This window comes from Microtus ochrogaster, linkage group LG7_11 (assembly GCF_000317375.1).
Source record: "Microtus ochrogaster isolate Prairie Vole_2 linkage group LG7_11, MicOch1.0, whole genome shotgun sequence".
Lineage (NCBI taxonomy): Eukaryota > Metazoa > Chordata > Mammalia > Rodentia > Cricetidae > Microtus > Microtus ochrogaster.
The window spans coordinates 650,622-666,232 of record NC_022032.1 but is presented as its reverse complement, the minus strand read 5'-3'; the positions used below and the strand labels follow the sequence as shown (position 1 = coordinate 666,232).

The following is a 15,611-nucleotide window of genomic DNA, read 5'->3' as shown; positions in this document are numbered from 1 at the left end:
AATCCCAGCACTTGGGAGGCAGAGGCAGGCGGATCTCTGTGAGTTCGAGACCAGCCTGGTCTACAAGAGCTAGTTCCAGGACAGGCTCCAAAAACCACAGAGAAACCCTGTCTCGAAAAACCAAAAAAAAAAGAAGTCAGGTCATGAGTCTTGCCAGTTACTGCCTTCACCCCATCTCACCAGCTCCACATCTCATGGTAATGTTTATTCTTTTGTTGGTAGTAGGCACGTTCATTGCTGTCCTTGGCTGCATGTGTCCCCCAGGTGGAACATGCCTGGAACTGATACTCTGGAATTTTCTGGTATCATAAAATCCTGCTAATGGGATTGTTAGAGGTAGTTCCAAATTGTTTAGATTGGGCTTCTGAGTCTTTAACAGGAAGACGACAGAAACTGCTTCAGGAGTCTGCTATGCAGAGGTCTGAGGGAGGTTATATTCACTGAGATTTCGTTATGTGGATCTTATTAGCTTTTTGCAAAAGCTGGGTGAATAATGAGAGCCAAGATACAAAGCCAAAGTGCCTTGGATTTTCAAAGGTTGTAATTTCAAAGTTCACACCTATGACTGGTAAACTGGTTACCACAGATGAATTCTATTCTGTTTCTAGGTAGTGGTAAAATTATAACATTTTTAAAAACCTTTGGAAAAGACCATATTATGGAAGAGTGTATTTAATTTAGTAGGCTTAAAAATATTTTTATTTATAGTGTGTGTTTGTATGTGTTTATGTCACATGTGTGCAGATGGCTTGCAGAGACCAGAATGTTGGGTTCCCTAGAGCTGGAGTTGGGGTTATGGGCTACCTGACTTGTGCTGGTAACTGCTGAGCCACCACTCCAGTCTTTGTAGGTGTTTTTCTTTGTTTGTATTTTTGAGATAGGATCTTGTAGCCCAGACTGACTTTGGTTTTGAAGTCTTCCTATTCTATATTGTTGAGACACCTGGTTCAGTCTCTCGAACCTTTTTATTTTATGTTTAAATTTTGTTTTGAGACAGGGTTTCACTATGTTGCTCTTATAGGACTGTAACCCTCTAGTAGTCAAGGGTGGCCTTGAACTCACCACTTCTCTCCTGACAGCTGATGTTGAAAGGCATTACCACCACACCCAGCTTCAAAGCATTTAAGAAATTCCTTTGACCTTTTGACTTTTTATGATTTTGTTTGTATGGATGTTTTGCATGCACACAGGCCTGTGTACCACATGTGTGCAGTGCCTGTAGAAGCCAGAAAAGGGTGCCATATCCCTTGGAACTGAAGTTAAAGATGATGTCAGACTCCATGTGAATGCTGTGAATTGAACCTCTGGTCTTTGGAAGAGCAACTAGTGTTCTTAACTGTTGAGCAGTGTTGTGTCTTCAGTCCCAGTGAAGCCTTTTTCGTGTGGCTGTAGTACAGGGATTGAACCTGGGCCCTTCTGTGCTAGGCAAATGTTCTATTTTTTCTGATGTTCCCAGTTCTCCCTTTAATTTTTTTTTTTTTTTCGAGACAGGGTTTCTCTGTGGTTTTGGAGCCTGTCCTGGAACTAGCTCTTGTAGACCAGGCTGGTCTTGAACTCACAGAGATCCGCCTGCCTCTGCCTCCCGAGTGCTGGGATTAAAGGCGTGTGCCACCACCGCCCGGCTCCCTTTAATTTTTTATTCTTATCTTTGAGTCAGAGTCTCACTAAGTTGCCAGCCTTGGACTTGTTCTGTGGTCCAGGATGGGCCTAAACTCCTGCTTCATCCTCCTAAGTAGGAGCAACATAGTGAAACCCTGTCTCAAAACAAAATTTAAACATAAAATAAAAAGGCTTCGAGAGACTGAACCAGGTGTCTCAACAATATAGAATAGGAAGACTTCAAAACCAAAGTCAGTCTGGGCTACAAGATCCTATCTCAAAAATACAAACAAAGAAAAACACCTACAAAGACTGGAGTGGTGGCTCAGCAGTTACCAGCACAAGTCAAGATGGAAGCTTGAGCCATCTGAATTTCAGAGTAGCAAAATATTAAAACCTTGAATGAAGGTTTCTAACCCCCCCCCATCCCCCGTTTTGGAGACAAAGTTTCCTTAGACTGTCATTGAGCTTGTACTGTTCTGTTTCAACAGCTGGGTGGAGAGTACAGGCATGCATCTGTATACTTTCCCCCTTTGGGGTGTGGAATTGGGATTGAACCTAGATCCTCACACCTCAATCCTGAGAATTTAACCGAATGTTTTTATATTTCCTTAAAACTTTCTCTTTATGATCTGTGCACTAGCTCAGTTGGTGAACTACACCATCAGCACCATCAGGAGAATCTGAGTTTGATTTCTAAAACCCATTTGAAAAGGCTGAGCATAGTGGTGTGTACTTGTAACCCAGCCTTGGGAAGGTAGAGACAGGCAGAAGGACCTTGCGCTCTGCCTAGCTCAGTTACAGACCAGTGATAGACCCTGTCTCAAAAAAATCATGAATGACACCTGAGGAATAAGACACATGCACGTGTGCCTGCAATAATGCATACCTACCACACAAATACATACACATGAAAGACAAAACAGAACTTTGCTTTCTTTCCTCCTTTCTTTTCTTTCTCTCTTTTTTCTTTCTTTCTTTTTTCTTTTTGCTTTTTCTGGCAGTCCTGGAACTAGCTTTGTAGATCAGGCTGGCCTCTAACTCACATAGATCCATCTGCCTCTGCCTTCCAAGTGCTGAGAATCCCAAGTGCTGGGATTAAAGGCATGTACCACCACTGCCCGGCAAGAACTTTGTTTTCTTTGAGATAGAATTAAAAAGAAACTCTGGATCTCATAAGGAAACTCTTATTTTCTAGTCTAAGGAACAGAATACCTTCTTTGAATTTTGGTTATATTAGTTTTAGTGCTTGTGATGGCAAAGGAAGGAAAAACATCTTCTCAGGATGAAAGAGTGAAGAGTTGGCGTGAGTATACTAAATGATTACTCTTCTGTCTTTATTTTTAAGATATGTGTAACACACCAACTTACTGTGACCTAGGGAAGGCTGCCAAGGATGTCTTTAACAAAGGGTATGGTAAGTATGCAATGGTAAATTTTTATGTTGGGTCAGGGTTAGTGATGAATTTTGAGGATTTAGTTGCATGTTTTTACAGATCCTTAAAAGTTTTGCTTTGTAGGCTAGGGACTAGCTTAGTTGGCAAAGTGTATAAGGCACTCTGTTAGTAAAAGAAGGGTAAGTGACCATTAATCCACATCACAAATATTAAGAGCTAGTAATAGCCTCTTTTATTCTTTAGACTCCTTTACAAACATTAAGAGCAGTTATTATACATACACCCATGCATAAACATATCTAACATCTGTAATATATAGTCCTGGCTGGCTTGGAACTTGCTGTGTAGACCAGGCTGGCCTGGAATGCACAGAGATCCACTTGCCTCTGCTTCTTGACTGCTGGGATTAAAGGTGTGTGCCACCATTCCCAGCCCATATAATGTTTTTTAATACACCAATTTTTTTTTTTTTTTTTTTTTTTTTTTTTTTTTTCGAGACAGGATTTCTCTGTAGCTTTGGAGCCTGTCCTGGAACTCACTTTGTAGACCAGGCTGGACTCGAACTCACAGAGATCCGCCTGCCTCTGCCTCCCGAGTGCTGGGATTAAAGGCGTGTGCCACCACCGCCCGGCTAATACACCAATTTTTAATGAGAATGCAGATGCCATGTTTTATTTCTTTCATAACAATATATGATCCTTTTTACAAGTAGAAAATGTTTTAGGTTTTAAATTTTTAATACTTCTGTGCTATACATACTGATTTTTTTCTTACTAATGTTCATTATATTTTTACCTTGCATAAGCACATACACATACACAAACATAGATATACATGTGCACATGCATGAACACACACAACAGCATCGATTTTTGAGTAATTTTAGTTTTGAAAATAGTGCATTTTTAAAAAGGGATGAGTTTATTCATTTTTATACATACTTATTTTATGCTTTTATACATTTTAAAGGTATGAGTTTATTCATTTTTAGGACATTTAGAATTCTACTTCTTTTGTTATAATTTAGTTTCTTTTTAAATTCTTATCTGATGAGAATACCTTATATTTTCCATATGGGATATATAATGTATTACTTTCATATTTTTTAAGTTGAAAAACTGAGCAAAAGTTAAATTTTGTATATTACTTTGTCTTTTAATGTTCCTAGGGTTTGGCATGGTCAAAATAGATCTGAGAACCAAGTCTTGTAGTGGAGTGGTGAGTACATAAGATGTTTCTAATAGGTGAAGCCTGCTAATTTAAGGGAACTGATTTTGCAATGTCTGTTTACTGTTATATAAAGCAGCATCCTCTTGACACAGCTGTTCACCCTGCAGCTTGCCCTTCTCTGGTTTCACTGAGCATGTGAAGCCTGTGGACAATTAGGTTGAATTTGGCAGGTTTTTTGTTTTTTTTTTCTTCAGGCATCCTACCCTTAGGTGAAACAGAGTGTATTTTTGACTTATATTTATACTTTAATGAATATGGATGAATACTGAAACCAACAGGTCATACAAGTTTTATTGCTTTTTTACAAAGTAAATTCATTTTAATCTGTCTTCTCATTATTGACTTGTACAAAATATAGGCTATAATTTATTTTATATGTGTGTATGTACAAGATTATTTTATGTTTTTAAAAGGGATTTTATGTGTATGGGCATTTTGCCTGTACATATGTCTGTGCACCACATATTTGCCTAGTGCCCAAGGAAGCCAGAGAGGATGTCAGATCCTTTGGAACTGGAGTTAAAGACAGTTGTGAGTTATTTTGTGGTTCACTGAGAATCGAACTCTAGTCTGTTGGAAGAGCAGCCCTTCTGCCCTTATTGGTTGGCTTTTTCTTTTTTTTTTTTTGGTTGTAGCTTTGGAGTCTATCCTGACACTAGCTCTGTAGACCAGGCTGGCCTTGAACTCACAGAGATCCGCCTACCTCACTGTCCGTCCTGCCTGTTTTGTGGTTTTTAACTGATTCTCTTCCAATTTTTTTTTTATTACAAGATGTTGACATATTTTTCAAAGCATCATTAACCAGACATCCAGTAAATCTCAGCAAACAGATGAACTTTTTTTCTCTCTGGTACTGCATATGGAACCTAGGGCCTCAAGCAAGGAAAGTACTCTATGAATGAATTACATCCCCAGACCCCTACCCCTAGTTTACTTTTTTTATTTTGATCAGGGTCCTTACTGAGTAGCCAGTGTTGGCCCTGAACACACCTGTATCCCAGACAGGCCTTGAACTTTGAGTCCTCTTCCTCAGCCTTCTAGGTAACAGATGGTAGGCCTGTGCCACTGAGGCTAGTGGGTTAGCTGTTTATCTTTTTTTCCTTCTCTTTTTCCTGGTGCTGGGTACCCAGGGCCTTGAGCATGCTAGACAGCATTACAACACTAACTGTCACCCAGGTGAATGTTTAATTCACCTTATTCTCTGATTTATTTTTACAGGCTACATCTTTAGCTGGTGCTTACTTATTCAAACCCATGCACGTTTTATTTATGAATATAGTTGTTTAATTAGAAGGATGAAAGGTTTGTGCAATTCGTGTGGCATTTTGCATTTTACTCTGCACAGCTGGGGTTTGTCCTGTTACTCTTTTCCCTGGGTTCCTTGGCCATGAGTGAATGTATGTATGACCTGCCTTGCTAAGGAGGCTTTGTATGTGGTTCTGTTGAAATAGGAAAATTGTACACGTTTTAGAATTTTCAGATGTTACGATTGTGCCTTTCTCTCTCTTTCATGCTGCTGCGGTGACGGTGTGCGTCAGATGGTGAGGAGGAAACCCTTGCATGCTTGTCTTGTGGCTGCTTCTCACATTTAGGGCCACTTTGATCCTCTGTGTGCATTTCTCGGGCTCTGTTCTACAGTGACCTTTCTCTGTGTTGCTTACTAGCATTGGATGCTTAGCTGAAGATGCCATTTCCGTACTGTAGATGGATTTTATCCTCATTTGACTGAACTCTCCAATTAGACCCACATCTGGACTTCAGCTGAGAACAGTTGTCACTCTACCTTTGAATTTGTGTTTCTGGTACCCCAGATTCTCAGTAGAGCTTCGGACTAAGAGGTGGAAGGAAGACATGTGGGATAACACCAAAATATTTACATTTGCTCTATTTGTCACTTTTGAAAAGTAAATATAAAAAGTACAAATGAGACAGGTAGATTTATTATTAAGAGCAACAGTTTTCACATTAAGGAATTAACCTGAGCTGTTAAACATGGCTCATGCTGTATTGTTTTGCCCTAAGTGGACAATATAGTTTTCATCTTGGAAGCTTTCTATGTAGTATTAATAAATACCATAGCTTCCCAGTTGTTTTTTCTGCATCGATCTCGAGTTAAGGCTAAAGGGAGGACTCAGGTCACAGACAGTGTGAAAAGGAAGGAAGGGACAGCCTTTTGTTGCTTTTGTTACTATTGACCAGATTTTAGAAGTGCCCTTGAAAGCAGCAGGGCCAGGCAGAAAGTTTCTTTCTTGATAGTCATGGATTGTCAGTGACAGCTGTTGACCGTTTGCTTCCCTCTAGAAGAAGGTTTTTTCCTAATTGTTTACTAGTATGGAAAGGACACTTTAGTTGAGAGGAGGATATATTTACAGCATTCATAGTGATTATTTTGTACTTTAGAGGGTAGGCCAGGTGGAAGAGGAGGAAAGAGGCATTTTAAATTCTATTTTACTGTGAAAATGGGTAGATAATTTTGATGTTGTTTGAAAGAGTTTATGGTGAAGATTTTACAGATATAGTTTTATGGCTGAAGCATTCATGTTTCACAACATTGTAAATGTACTTTAATGCTATGTCAGTATATGTTGAAAATGATCAAGTTTATTTTAAATGTATTTTTTCTTTTGCAGTGCTGGAATGGAACCCAGGGCCTTGAGCACACTAGGCAAGCACTTTACCATTAAGCTACTTCACAAGACCATAAAAATACATTTTTAGAAAACAGTGGTTGGGGCTGGAGAGGTGGCTCAGCAGCTACAATACTTGCTGTCTTTGCAGAGGACCAGGTTTGGTTCCTAGTAGCCACATGCTGTTTGCAACTGCCAGTAACTCTAGTTCCAATGAATCTGTCCAGTCCCCTTCCTGGTCTTGATGAGCACCAGGCATACACATGGTACACATACATACATGTAGGCACTCATAGATACACATAAGTAAAATTAAATCTTAAATAAAGCAATAGGTTGAGGGTATAATTCAGCAATGGAGATGTGGGCAGGGCCTTGGGTTCCGTTTCCAGCTCCTTTCCCCACCCCCACCTCCATCCCACTACACTCCCACCCTCTCCATCCCTGCACCCCCCTGTACCTCCACCTCCTAAACTAAAGTGCTGACTATAAAAAGAAAGTGTGCGAAATAGTGTTTATAAATTCTTAAACACCTATAAATTTACTGTTTGACAAACAAGTATTACAGAGAATTGATAGTCATCTTAGGCTATGAAAGTGAAATTTTTGAAAGTTAAGTATTTTTGCTTTTTTAATAAAGGCATTTATTTCCAGCAGAGATATTGTTCTTTTAAAGTTACCAATTTAATATGATCACTAAAAAAGAGTGTATGGAATAATAAATACCAATAAGAAGGGAGGAATAATGGAAAGTCTTAACCTGGTTAGGGACAAAAAGAAAGCAGGATGTACATTGTTGAAGGGTAGGGTTGTGGTGAACAGTAAATTATATTGGTTCCTGATGCACGCAACACTGTTTTCTGAAATGAATGATTTCTATTTGGTGATATCATCTTAAAATAATTATTTTGTCTTGTTTACCAGGAATTTTCTACTTCAGGTCATGCTTATACTGATACAGGGAAAGCATCAGGCAACCTAGAGACCAAGTACAAGGTCTGTGACTACGGACTCACCTTCACCCAAAAGTGGAATACAGACAATACCCTGGGGACAGAAATCTCCTGGGAGAATAAGGTAAGGAAAGCAGTAGACGTCATTTGTAGGTTTAATATCTCTTTCACATCAAATAATGAGCAGAGCTGGGGCTGGGGAGATGGCTTAGCCATCAAGAGTACCTCCTGCTCTCACAGAGGACCTGAGTTCAGTTCCCAGACCTCCAGCTCCAGGGGATCTAAAACCTCTGGCCCACGAGCACCTTCACCATGTGTGTACTCACCCACAAGCCCACATGAGTACACATAGTTAAGAATAATAACATAAATCGTTAATAAATCGATAAACTCCAAATAAAATCTGAGTGGGATTTTCAGTCTTCTACCACATTTTCTCTCTTTATTTATTTTCTTGGCGTGTCTTCACATTTGAAAAGTCCACACTGCACCTTTGTTCTGATTAGCTAATTGTGTCACACAGTCAGCCCTCTCGGAGCAGTGGGACTCTCTTTGGTAATTTGGCTTACTTTTGTAGTCTTTGCAAAATATATGCACAAAAACGTTTCTAAATTGTTTCAATGTTTCCCAGGAGAAAGGCAATTCGCTGGTTTTGCTAGGTTCCTACTGTGTAGAGGGCACTGTGTTTTTCTTTTGGGGAATGGATTGCATGTAGTCCAGGCCAGCCTCAAACTTTGTAGCTGAAGTTGACCTTGAACTCCTGATTTTCCTGCCTGCCCTCCAGGCCCAGCTGATTGTCCAAGGTACGGCTGGGTGTATTGACACACAGAAAGAGGTACAGCTGAAGAAGTTGGTTTTGTTAAGTGTCAGGTTATCTTATAGTTATTTCAAGAGAGTATCAAGATTATTTTATTACATTGGAGTAATTTTTTTTACATTAATTTATATTATTTAATGTATTAGGATTATATCTTTTTAAATTTTTGTTTTTGGTGTTTTGGTTTCCAAGCCTTGGCTGTCTTGGAGCTTACTCTTTAGAGCAGGCTGGCCTCGAGCTCACAGAGATCCACCTGCCTGTTCCTCCCAAGTGCTGGGAGTAAAAGTGCTGGCACCTTTTTAAAATGTTTGCCATGGGGTCCTCGTTCATTCTATCACTCAGGCTAGTTACAGACTGGAGCTTAAGGTTTTCTGCCTCAGTCTCCCGAGGAGCTTGGACTACAGGGACATGCCACCATAACCAGCTTAATTCATATTTGATAGAGAACTAGGAGGAGGGGAGGGAGCTAAGGGGACGGGAAAGCTAGGTGAGTGGCAGTGCACGCCTTTAATGCTAGCATTGTGGGTGGCGAGGGGCAGGGGGTCTCTTGAGTTCAAGGCTAACCTGGTCTATAGAGGGAGTTCCGGGACAGCCAGGGCTACACAGAGAAACCCTGTCTTGGAAAAAAGAAAGAAAGAAAGGATAGGGGAGGTAATATATAATTTACTATCTGGCTTTCTTTAGTGACGCCTTTAATCCCAGCACTCGGGAGGCAGAGGCAGGCGGATCTCTGTGAGTTCGAGACCAGCCTGGTCTACAAGAGCTAGTTCCAGGACAGGCTCCAAAACCACAGAGAAACCCTGTCTCGAAAAACAAAACAAAAACAAAAAAAAAAAAAATGACTTCATTATTAAAGAGAAAGTGGGAGGAAGCTTTAGAATTGGCTTTTTTGAGTTAAAGAATAGAAAATTAATTGTTAATTGACAAATTTTTGTTTTACAGTTGGCGGAAGGGTTGAAACTGACTCTTGATACCATATTTGTACCAAACACAGGGTAATTATTCAAACTATTTTTTTTCTGATTTCTTTTTGAAAGTCTAGAACTTTAGCTTTGGAAATATAAAACGGGAAGTGTAGGGGCAGGGAGAAACTGGGAACTTGTTCTAGCAATGCTAGAATATTAGCATGTCTTTAAAAGAAGAGCTCCTCAGGGCAGCATAACCTTGCCAGTAAAACATTTTCAACAGGCACACCTAGCTTAGGAGTTAGAAGGGCCGAGAGCACAGTTGTATCTACTCTAATGACTAATGGGTGTGGCAAGAGTGTACTCTGCTGTGTGTCAGGGACCAGAGCAGTGGTTGTGCTCTGTCTTAGAAGTCCTGAAAGTCCTCTGGGCTTAGTCTGTTTTCCCTTTGAGTCATTTATCTGCTCAGCCTAGTTTCTGCTCTCTGAAGACAGAGACACGAGAGCAGTGCAAAGAGGAATTTGTTCTTAGACTAGCAATGGAACCGCTCTTCCTTCTCACGCTTTAATTATTTTTAGAACAAATATTCTCTCAAAAAGCCTTGTAGGACTTTTTGGAACTAATAGACACAGGTTATTCAGAACTAATTCTGAATAGTCAGCATTGCTATTAAAAGTATATTTCTGCTGGGTGTGTTGGTACACACTTTTAATCCCAGCATTCGGGAGAAAGGCAGGTGGATCTCTGAAAGTTTCAGGCTAACCAGGGCTACTTATTGAGACCTGTCTAAAACAAACAACAAAAATGTATTTCTACTAATAGGTTAATAATGTGTTTTGATGTTACTTTTGTAGCACTTGAAAATATTTAAGGATATTTGTTTCTCATGTATCTCGGTGTATATTTATATATATATATAAATTTATATATATTTTTATATTTAGATTATTAATTTGGCAGTACAATATCTTATTACATATGGACTTTGTATTTTTTGACAAAATTATGAATATCTGTGGGGTAATATGTAGTGTTTGAATATGTGTATACATTGTGTAATCAAATAAGATAAGCATATCTCATCAAACGTCTATCATTTCTTTGTATTGAAAGCAAATTTAAAACTCTTGCATTGTTTTTGAAATATATAGAACTTCATGTGTAGTGACCCTGATGTGCAGCAGGACTTTAAAACAATTTTCATATCTGTTAATTATCTGGTGATTTGTTCATGTCTTTGTGAGATTATTAATCATAAAATACTTTTATTATTTCAACTCATGGTGAAGAATATATAATGACATACATTTCTTCACACACACACACACACACACACACACACCTTTTTTTGAGCAGAGTTTCTTGGTGTAGCCCTGGCTGTCCTGGAACTTACAGAGATCCACCTGCCTCTACTTCCAGGTGCCAGTATTAAAGGTGTGTACCCCCATAACTGTTGACATAAAGTTCAATCCTAACAGAGTTATATTTGTAGAGCTAAGTCATTTGAAACAGTTTTCAATATATTATGTCATCTACCAAAACAGTATTTCCCTTTGGAGAGGGTCTTACTTCACAAATTACTGGAAATAGTAGACTCACATTATTCTCATTGTATTGTTTGTTTTTTACAGAAAGAAGAGCGGGAAATTAAAGGCCTCATTTAAACGAGATTGTTTTAGTATCGGCAGTAATGTTGATATAGATTTTTCTGGACCGACCATCTATGGCTGGGCTGTGTTGGCCTTTGAAGGTTGGCTTGCTGGTTATCAGATGAGTTTTGACACGGCCAAATCCAAACTGTCGCAGAATAATTTTGCTCTTGGTTATAAGGCTGCAGACTTCCAACTGCATACTCATGTGTGAGTGTTTATTATCGTTTATAATAACAGCTAGTGCTGTTCCTCTGAGAGGTGGTATTTGTGACGTGGTAAGGTTAAAAGTGAGTAAAAGTGGGTACCAGTCCTGCTGACCGTTTTCATGGCTCGAGGCTCACGAGTGGAGCACACTGTGCTGTGCTGCTGCTGTCAGCTTTCACCCCAGATTCTGGAACACCTCGTGGAGACAGCCCAGAGCACGTATGCACTTCACTGTTACTTTTGATTTATTTTGACTGTATGGGGAAGCAGATGTTTGGAACACTTAAGAACAATCACCAAATAATTTGAGTGTCCTGGAACTTCTCTGGTAATTCTGTATGGAGATTTTCATGTATCTTTGATCAGAACCTAGTTACTCTCTATTGCATTCAGAAATAATAGGGTTCTCAAAGTAATCCTGGATTTCAGTGTTGGCTGAGTCAGCCTGAACTTTGATTTATAAATATTTAGTTTTTTGGTGTTTTAAGACAAGATCTTGCCCTGCCGGGCGGTGGTGGCACATGCCTTTAATGCCAGCACTCGGGAGGCAGAAACAGGTGGATCTCTGTGAGTTTGAGGCTAGCCTGGTCTACAGAGATAGTTTCAGGAGCAAGTTTCAAAGTTACAGAGAAACCCTGTCTTGGAAAACGGGGATGGGGGGGGTGGGGGAGAAAAGACAGAAACTCATGTAGATCAGCCTAGCCTTGAACTCACTGTGTAGCCTTGGCTGACCTTGAGCTCCTTCCAGTGCTGGGATCATAGGCAGGAATGAACTGTGTGTTTCATGGGATACTCTAATATAAATAATGGTATTGAAACATTGTTGCTAGGAAACTATGGTATGATGTGGGATTCCCCTCTGTTGTGAATATGTTTTATTACCATTGGTTAATAAAGAAGCTGTTTTGGCCAATAGCCAGGTAGAATAGAGCAGACTGGAAATCTAAACAGAGAGACAGCAAACAAAAAGACCAAGTGGGGGAGACACCAGCAGCTGCTGGAGAAGTAAGATGCCAGAGTAATTAATACTGGTAAGCCATGGGGTACATGGCGATACACAGATTATTAGAAGTGTATTAATTTATATGTAGAGCTAGTCAGTGAGAAGCCTGAGCCATTGACCAAACAATTATATTTTTTGTTAAAAAAATTAATTAATATTTAGCCTCCGAGTGATTATTTTGTAAGTAACTACTGGAATGAGAAACCCTCAGCTACAATGGTATGCTTCAAAGACCTGTGGGTTTCTGTCTGGAACTGTGTTCCTGGGTATTATGTGGAAAGTATTTTTCACTCTGAGTGTTGAGTAAATAAAAGCTAGTATTTCTTTAGGCCTATATTTTTACCTCTCTCTTTCCAGTCTTTATGGATCTAATGCCTGTAAAAGAGACTATGGTTATAGGTTCTACATTCTGTGAAAGATACCTATGAATTGTATACTTACCTAAGGTGTCTGCCTTTGAATATAGGTAACTTGTGTCTTAAGACATTTATATTATGCAGAAGAGTCATGTAAAATGAATCAGGTTCTATATGCTTTTGTTAGGCTTTTAGATACTTCGTAGGTTGGTTGTATTTCTTGTTTAATAGTTAATTTGTCCTAGGATTTTGCTAGACTTCAAAGTTGCACGGTTGAATATATGTTTAGATAGTTGAAGACTTTGTTTCCATGTCTTAACAGTAAATGATTCAAACTTACGACTTTTATTTTACACTGTGAAAACAGGAATGATGGTACTGAATTTGGAGGCTCTATCTATCAGAAAGTTAACGAGAAGATTGAAACGTCAATAAACCTGGCATGGACAGCTGGCAGCAACAACACTCGTTTTGGCATCGCTGCTAAATATAAGCTGGATTGTAGAACTTCTCTATCTGTAAGAATGTGCTGTGGGGTTGCTCTAGTGCCCTTACGGTTTACATGTTCTTTATTGGCCTCGTGACCTCACTCACGTACATCTAAGGCAGGAAATGTGGCTTCCAGTCCTAATTCTCCCCTGCTGGCTGGCTGTTGTCAGACCTTTGGCCTCAGTATAGTCTTACTTGAGCTCTGTATAAGGCGCTCCGTGTATTATCCTGTGTAATTCTCATAGCTGTTTTGTGTGGTGAACAGATATTACCTAGAAACTGGGTCAGTGTTGCAGTAAGCATCAGTGTCAAAATATTAATTCAGATCTGGTGTTAGGACAGCAGAGTTCGTGCTGTAATCACTGTCAGGTTGGAGATTGGCATCTCAAAGAATTCAGTACAGGCCAAGCATGATGCTGCATGCCGTTAATCCCAGCACTTGGGAGAGGCTGGCAGACCTTCTATGATGTCAAAGATAGCCTGGCCTACATAGTGAGTTCCAGGATAGTCAGGGCTGTGTAGTGAGACTCTCTCAAAACAGGAACAACAAAATTCAGTACATAGAGATGCTTGGTAACACAATGTGCTTGAAAATCTGTTTAAGGACTTTAAAGCAACCAGGTGGTGGTGGTGTAAGCCTTTAATCCCAGCACTCGGGAGGCAGAGGCAGGTGAATCTCTGTGAGTTTGAGGCTAGCCTGGTCTACAGAGCTAGTTCCAGGATGGGCTCCAAAGCTACAGAGAAACCCTGTCTCGAAAAACAAAACATAAACAAACAAAAAAGAACTTTAAAGCATACATTCTCATATTACCCACAATTCCTGCCAGGCTTCTTAAAAGATTTATCTTTTTATTTCTTTTTTTTTTCAGTTTTAATAATTCTAGACTTAGCTCCAGGGTGCTTTTACCTTTAGAAGCCTTGTGCATGAAGCAGTTTTTGTATTGGAAGGATGTGTTGTTGTTTTCTAACTGCTTCTGTTCTCATCTCTTAATTGTAGGCCAAAGTAAATAATGCCAGTTTAATTGGACTGGGTTATACGCAGACCCTCCGACCAGGTACGTAAAAGTAGTTCATTAATGGAGGGTCACAGTAGAAAGTTACAGGAAGAAAACGAATGCAAAAGGAAAAAAAAAAGTAGTCTCTGGAAGCACTTACATAATCACTGGGTTGACTCAGGCCCCTGTGGTAGCTAGTCATGCAGAGGACGGTGGGGCAAGTGCTTCTGTTATACATTTCTGACTATGCCACCAGCCTTTGAATTCGGATCTTTGTGTGTGTGTGTGTGTGTGTGTGTGTGTGTGTGTGTGTTTTATCTGTGTGTATGTGTCTCTGTGAAGGTGTTGAATCCTAGAGTTACAGACAGTTGTGAGCTGCCGTGTGGGTGCTGGGAATTGAACAGTAGCCAGTGGTCTTAACCACTGAGCCATCTCTGCAGCCTCTGTCCCCCATTATTCTTAATCTTGAACTACAATAGTTGTGTTCCTTGTGCTCTGCTCGGCACAGGTCAGCAGACTGGACAGCCTGTGCTAGTGTACAGTGTAGCTGTAGTAGATCCTAGGCTGCGTGCGCCATGCTGTTGACTCAGATCCATTGTTTCTAGAAAATTTAGGTCTGAGAACCATACTGACTGCAATGATGTGGTGTGTTCTTCTCCCTAGGAGTCAAGTTGACCCTGTCAGCTTTAATAGATGGAAAGAACTTCAATGCAGGAGGTCACAAGGTTGGATTGGGATTTGAACTGGAAGCTTAATGTGGTTTTGAGTAGAACATCATTTGTCCCTGGAAGTGAAGAGAAATGAACCCACTATGTTTTGGCCTTAAAATTCTGTGAAATTTCAAAAGTGTGAACTTTTTATTCTTCCAAAGAATTTTAATCCTTCCCACACTGAAGTCTAGAGATTGCAGATCTATCCTCAGAGAGGTCCTTGAAGGCATGCCTGGAGATTGTCATGTTTGTGCCACATTTCAGTTGAGTTCTGCAGTGTTCATTCAGATATGTTTCTCAGCAACAGCGCAGTGTCACGTTAAAGAAAGCGATCTGACCCCCAGTTTGTGCGTCACGTCCTGCATGTCCCACCCCACTTTTCACGACCTTGTGTTAGACTGGTCTCTGCTGTAGTGGAATCTTTGGTTTTGCATCAGAGTGAAATAAACCCATCAGATTTGGAACAGAATTGCTCATCTGATTTATGGGTAGTGGTTGATTTGTTTTTGAAAGTGCAGCTAAGTCTTAAGTGGCGTGTCTAAACCCTAAGTGCCCTCACCTCTCCCTTTGACGTCCAGTTCTCACGCCTCCCCTGAAGGATGGGCCAGTGGTTTTGTTCTGCTGTGGAGAAGCACAGCTCTCAAGGAACTGGCTTCCTGTTGGATCCTGTCAAA

The 15,611-nt window shown here is 40.1% G+C and overlaps 1 protein-coding gene across 3 annotated transcripts in view; it reads left to right on the top strand.

The window, feature by feature from the left end:
- Positions 1–15,406, top strand: part of Vdac3 (voltage dependent anion channel 3) — an 18,040-nt gene extending 2,634 nt beyond the window's left edge. Inside the window, exons 2-10 of one of the 3 annotated variants that reach the window (XM_005362417.3) lie at positions 2,948–3,016; positions 4,165–4,214; positions 5,275–5,277; positions 7,778–7,930; positions 9,566–9,618; positions 11,160–11,387; positions 13,111–13,261; positions 14,230–14,287; positions 14,891–15,406. In XM_005362417.3, the coding sequence (XP_005362474.1) occupies positions 2,950–3,016; positions 4,165–4,214; positions 5,275–5,277; positions 7,778–7,930; positions 9,566–9,618; positions 11,160–11,387; positions 13,111–13,261; positions 14,230–14,287; positions 14,891–14,982 (855 nt within the window). In that variant the 5' untranslated portion in view covers positions 2,948–2,949 and the 3' untranslated portion in view covers positions 14,983–15,406. Of the gene's footprint in view, positions 1–2,947; positions 3,017–4,164; positions 4,215–5,274; positions 5,278–5,748; positions 5,768–7,777; positions 7,931–9,565; positions 9,619–11,159; positions 11,388–13,110; positions 13,262–14,229; positions 14,288–14,890 lie in introns of those variants that run through there. The other 2 variants (XM_005362418.3, XM_026786923.1) reach the window with 2 other exon arrangements.
- Positions 15,407–15,611: the final 205 nt, after the last annotated feature.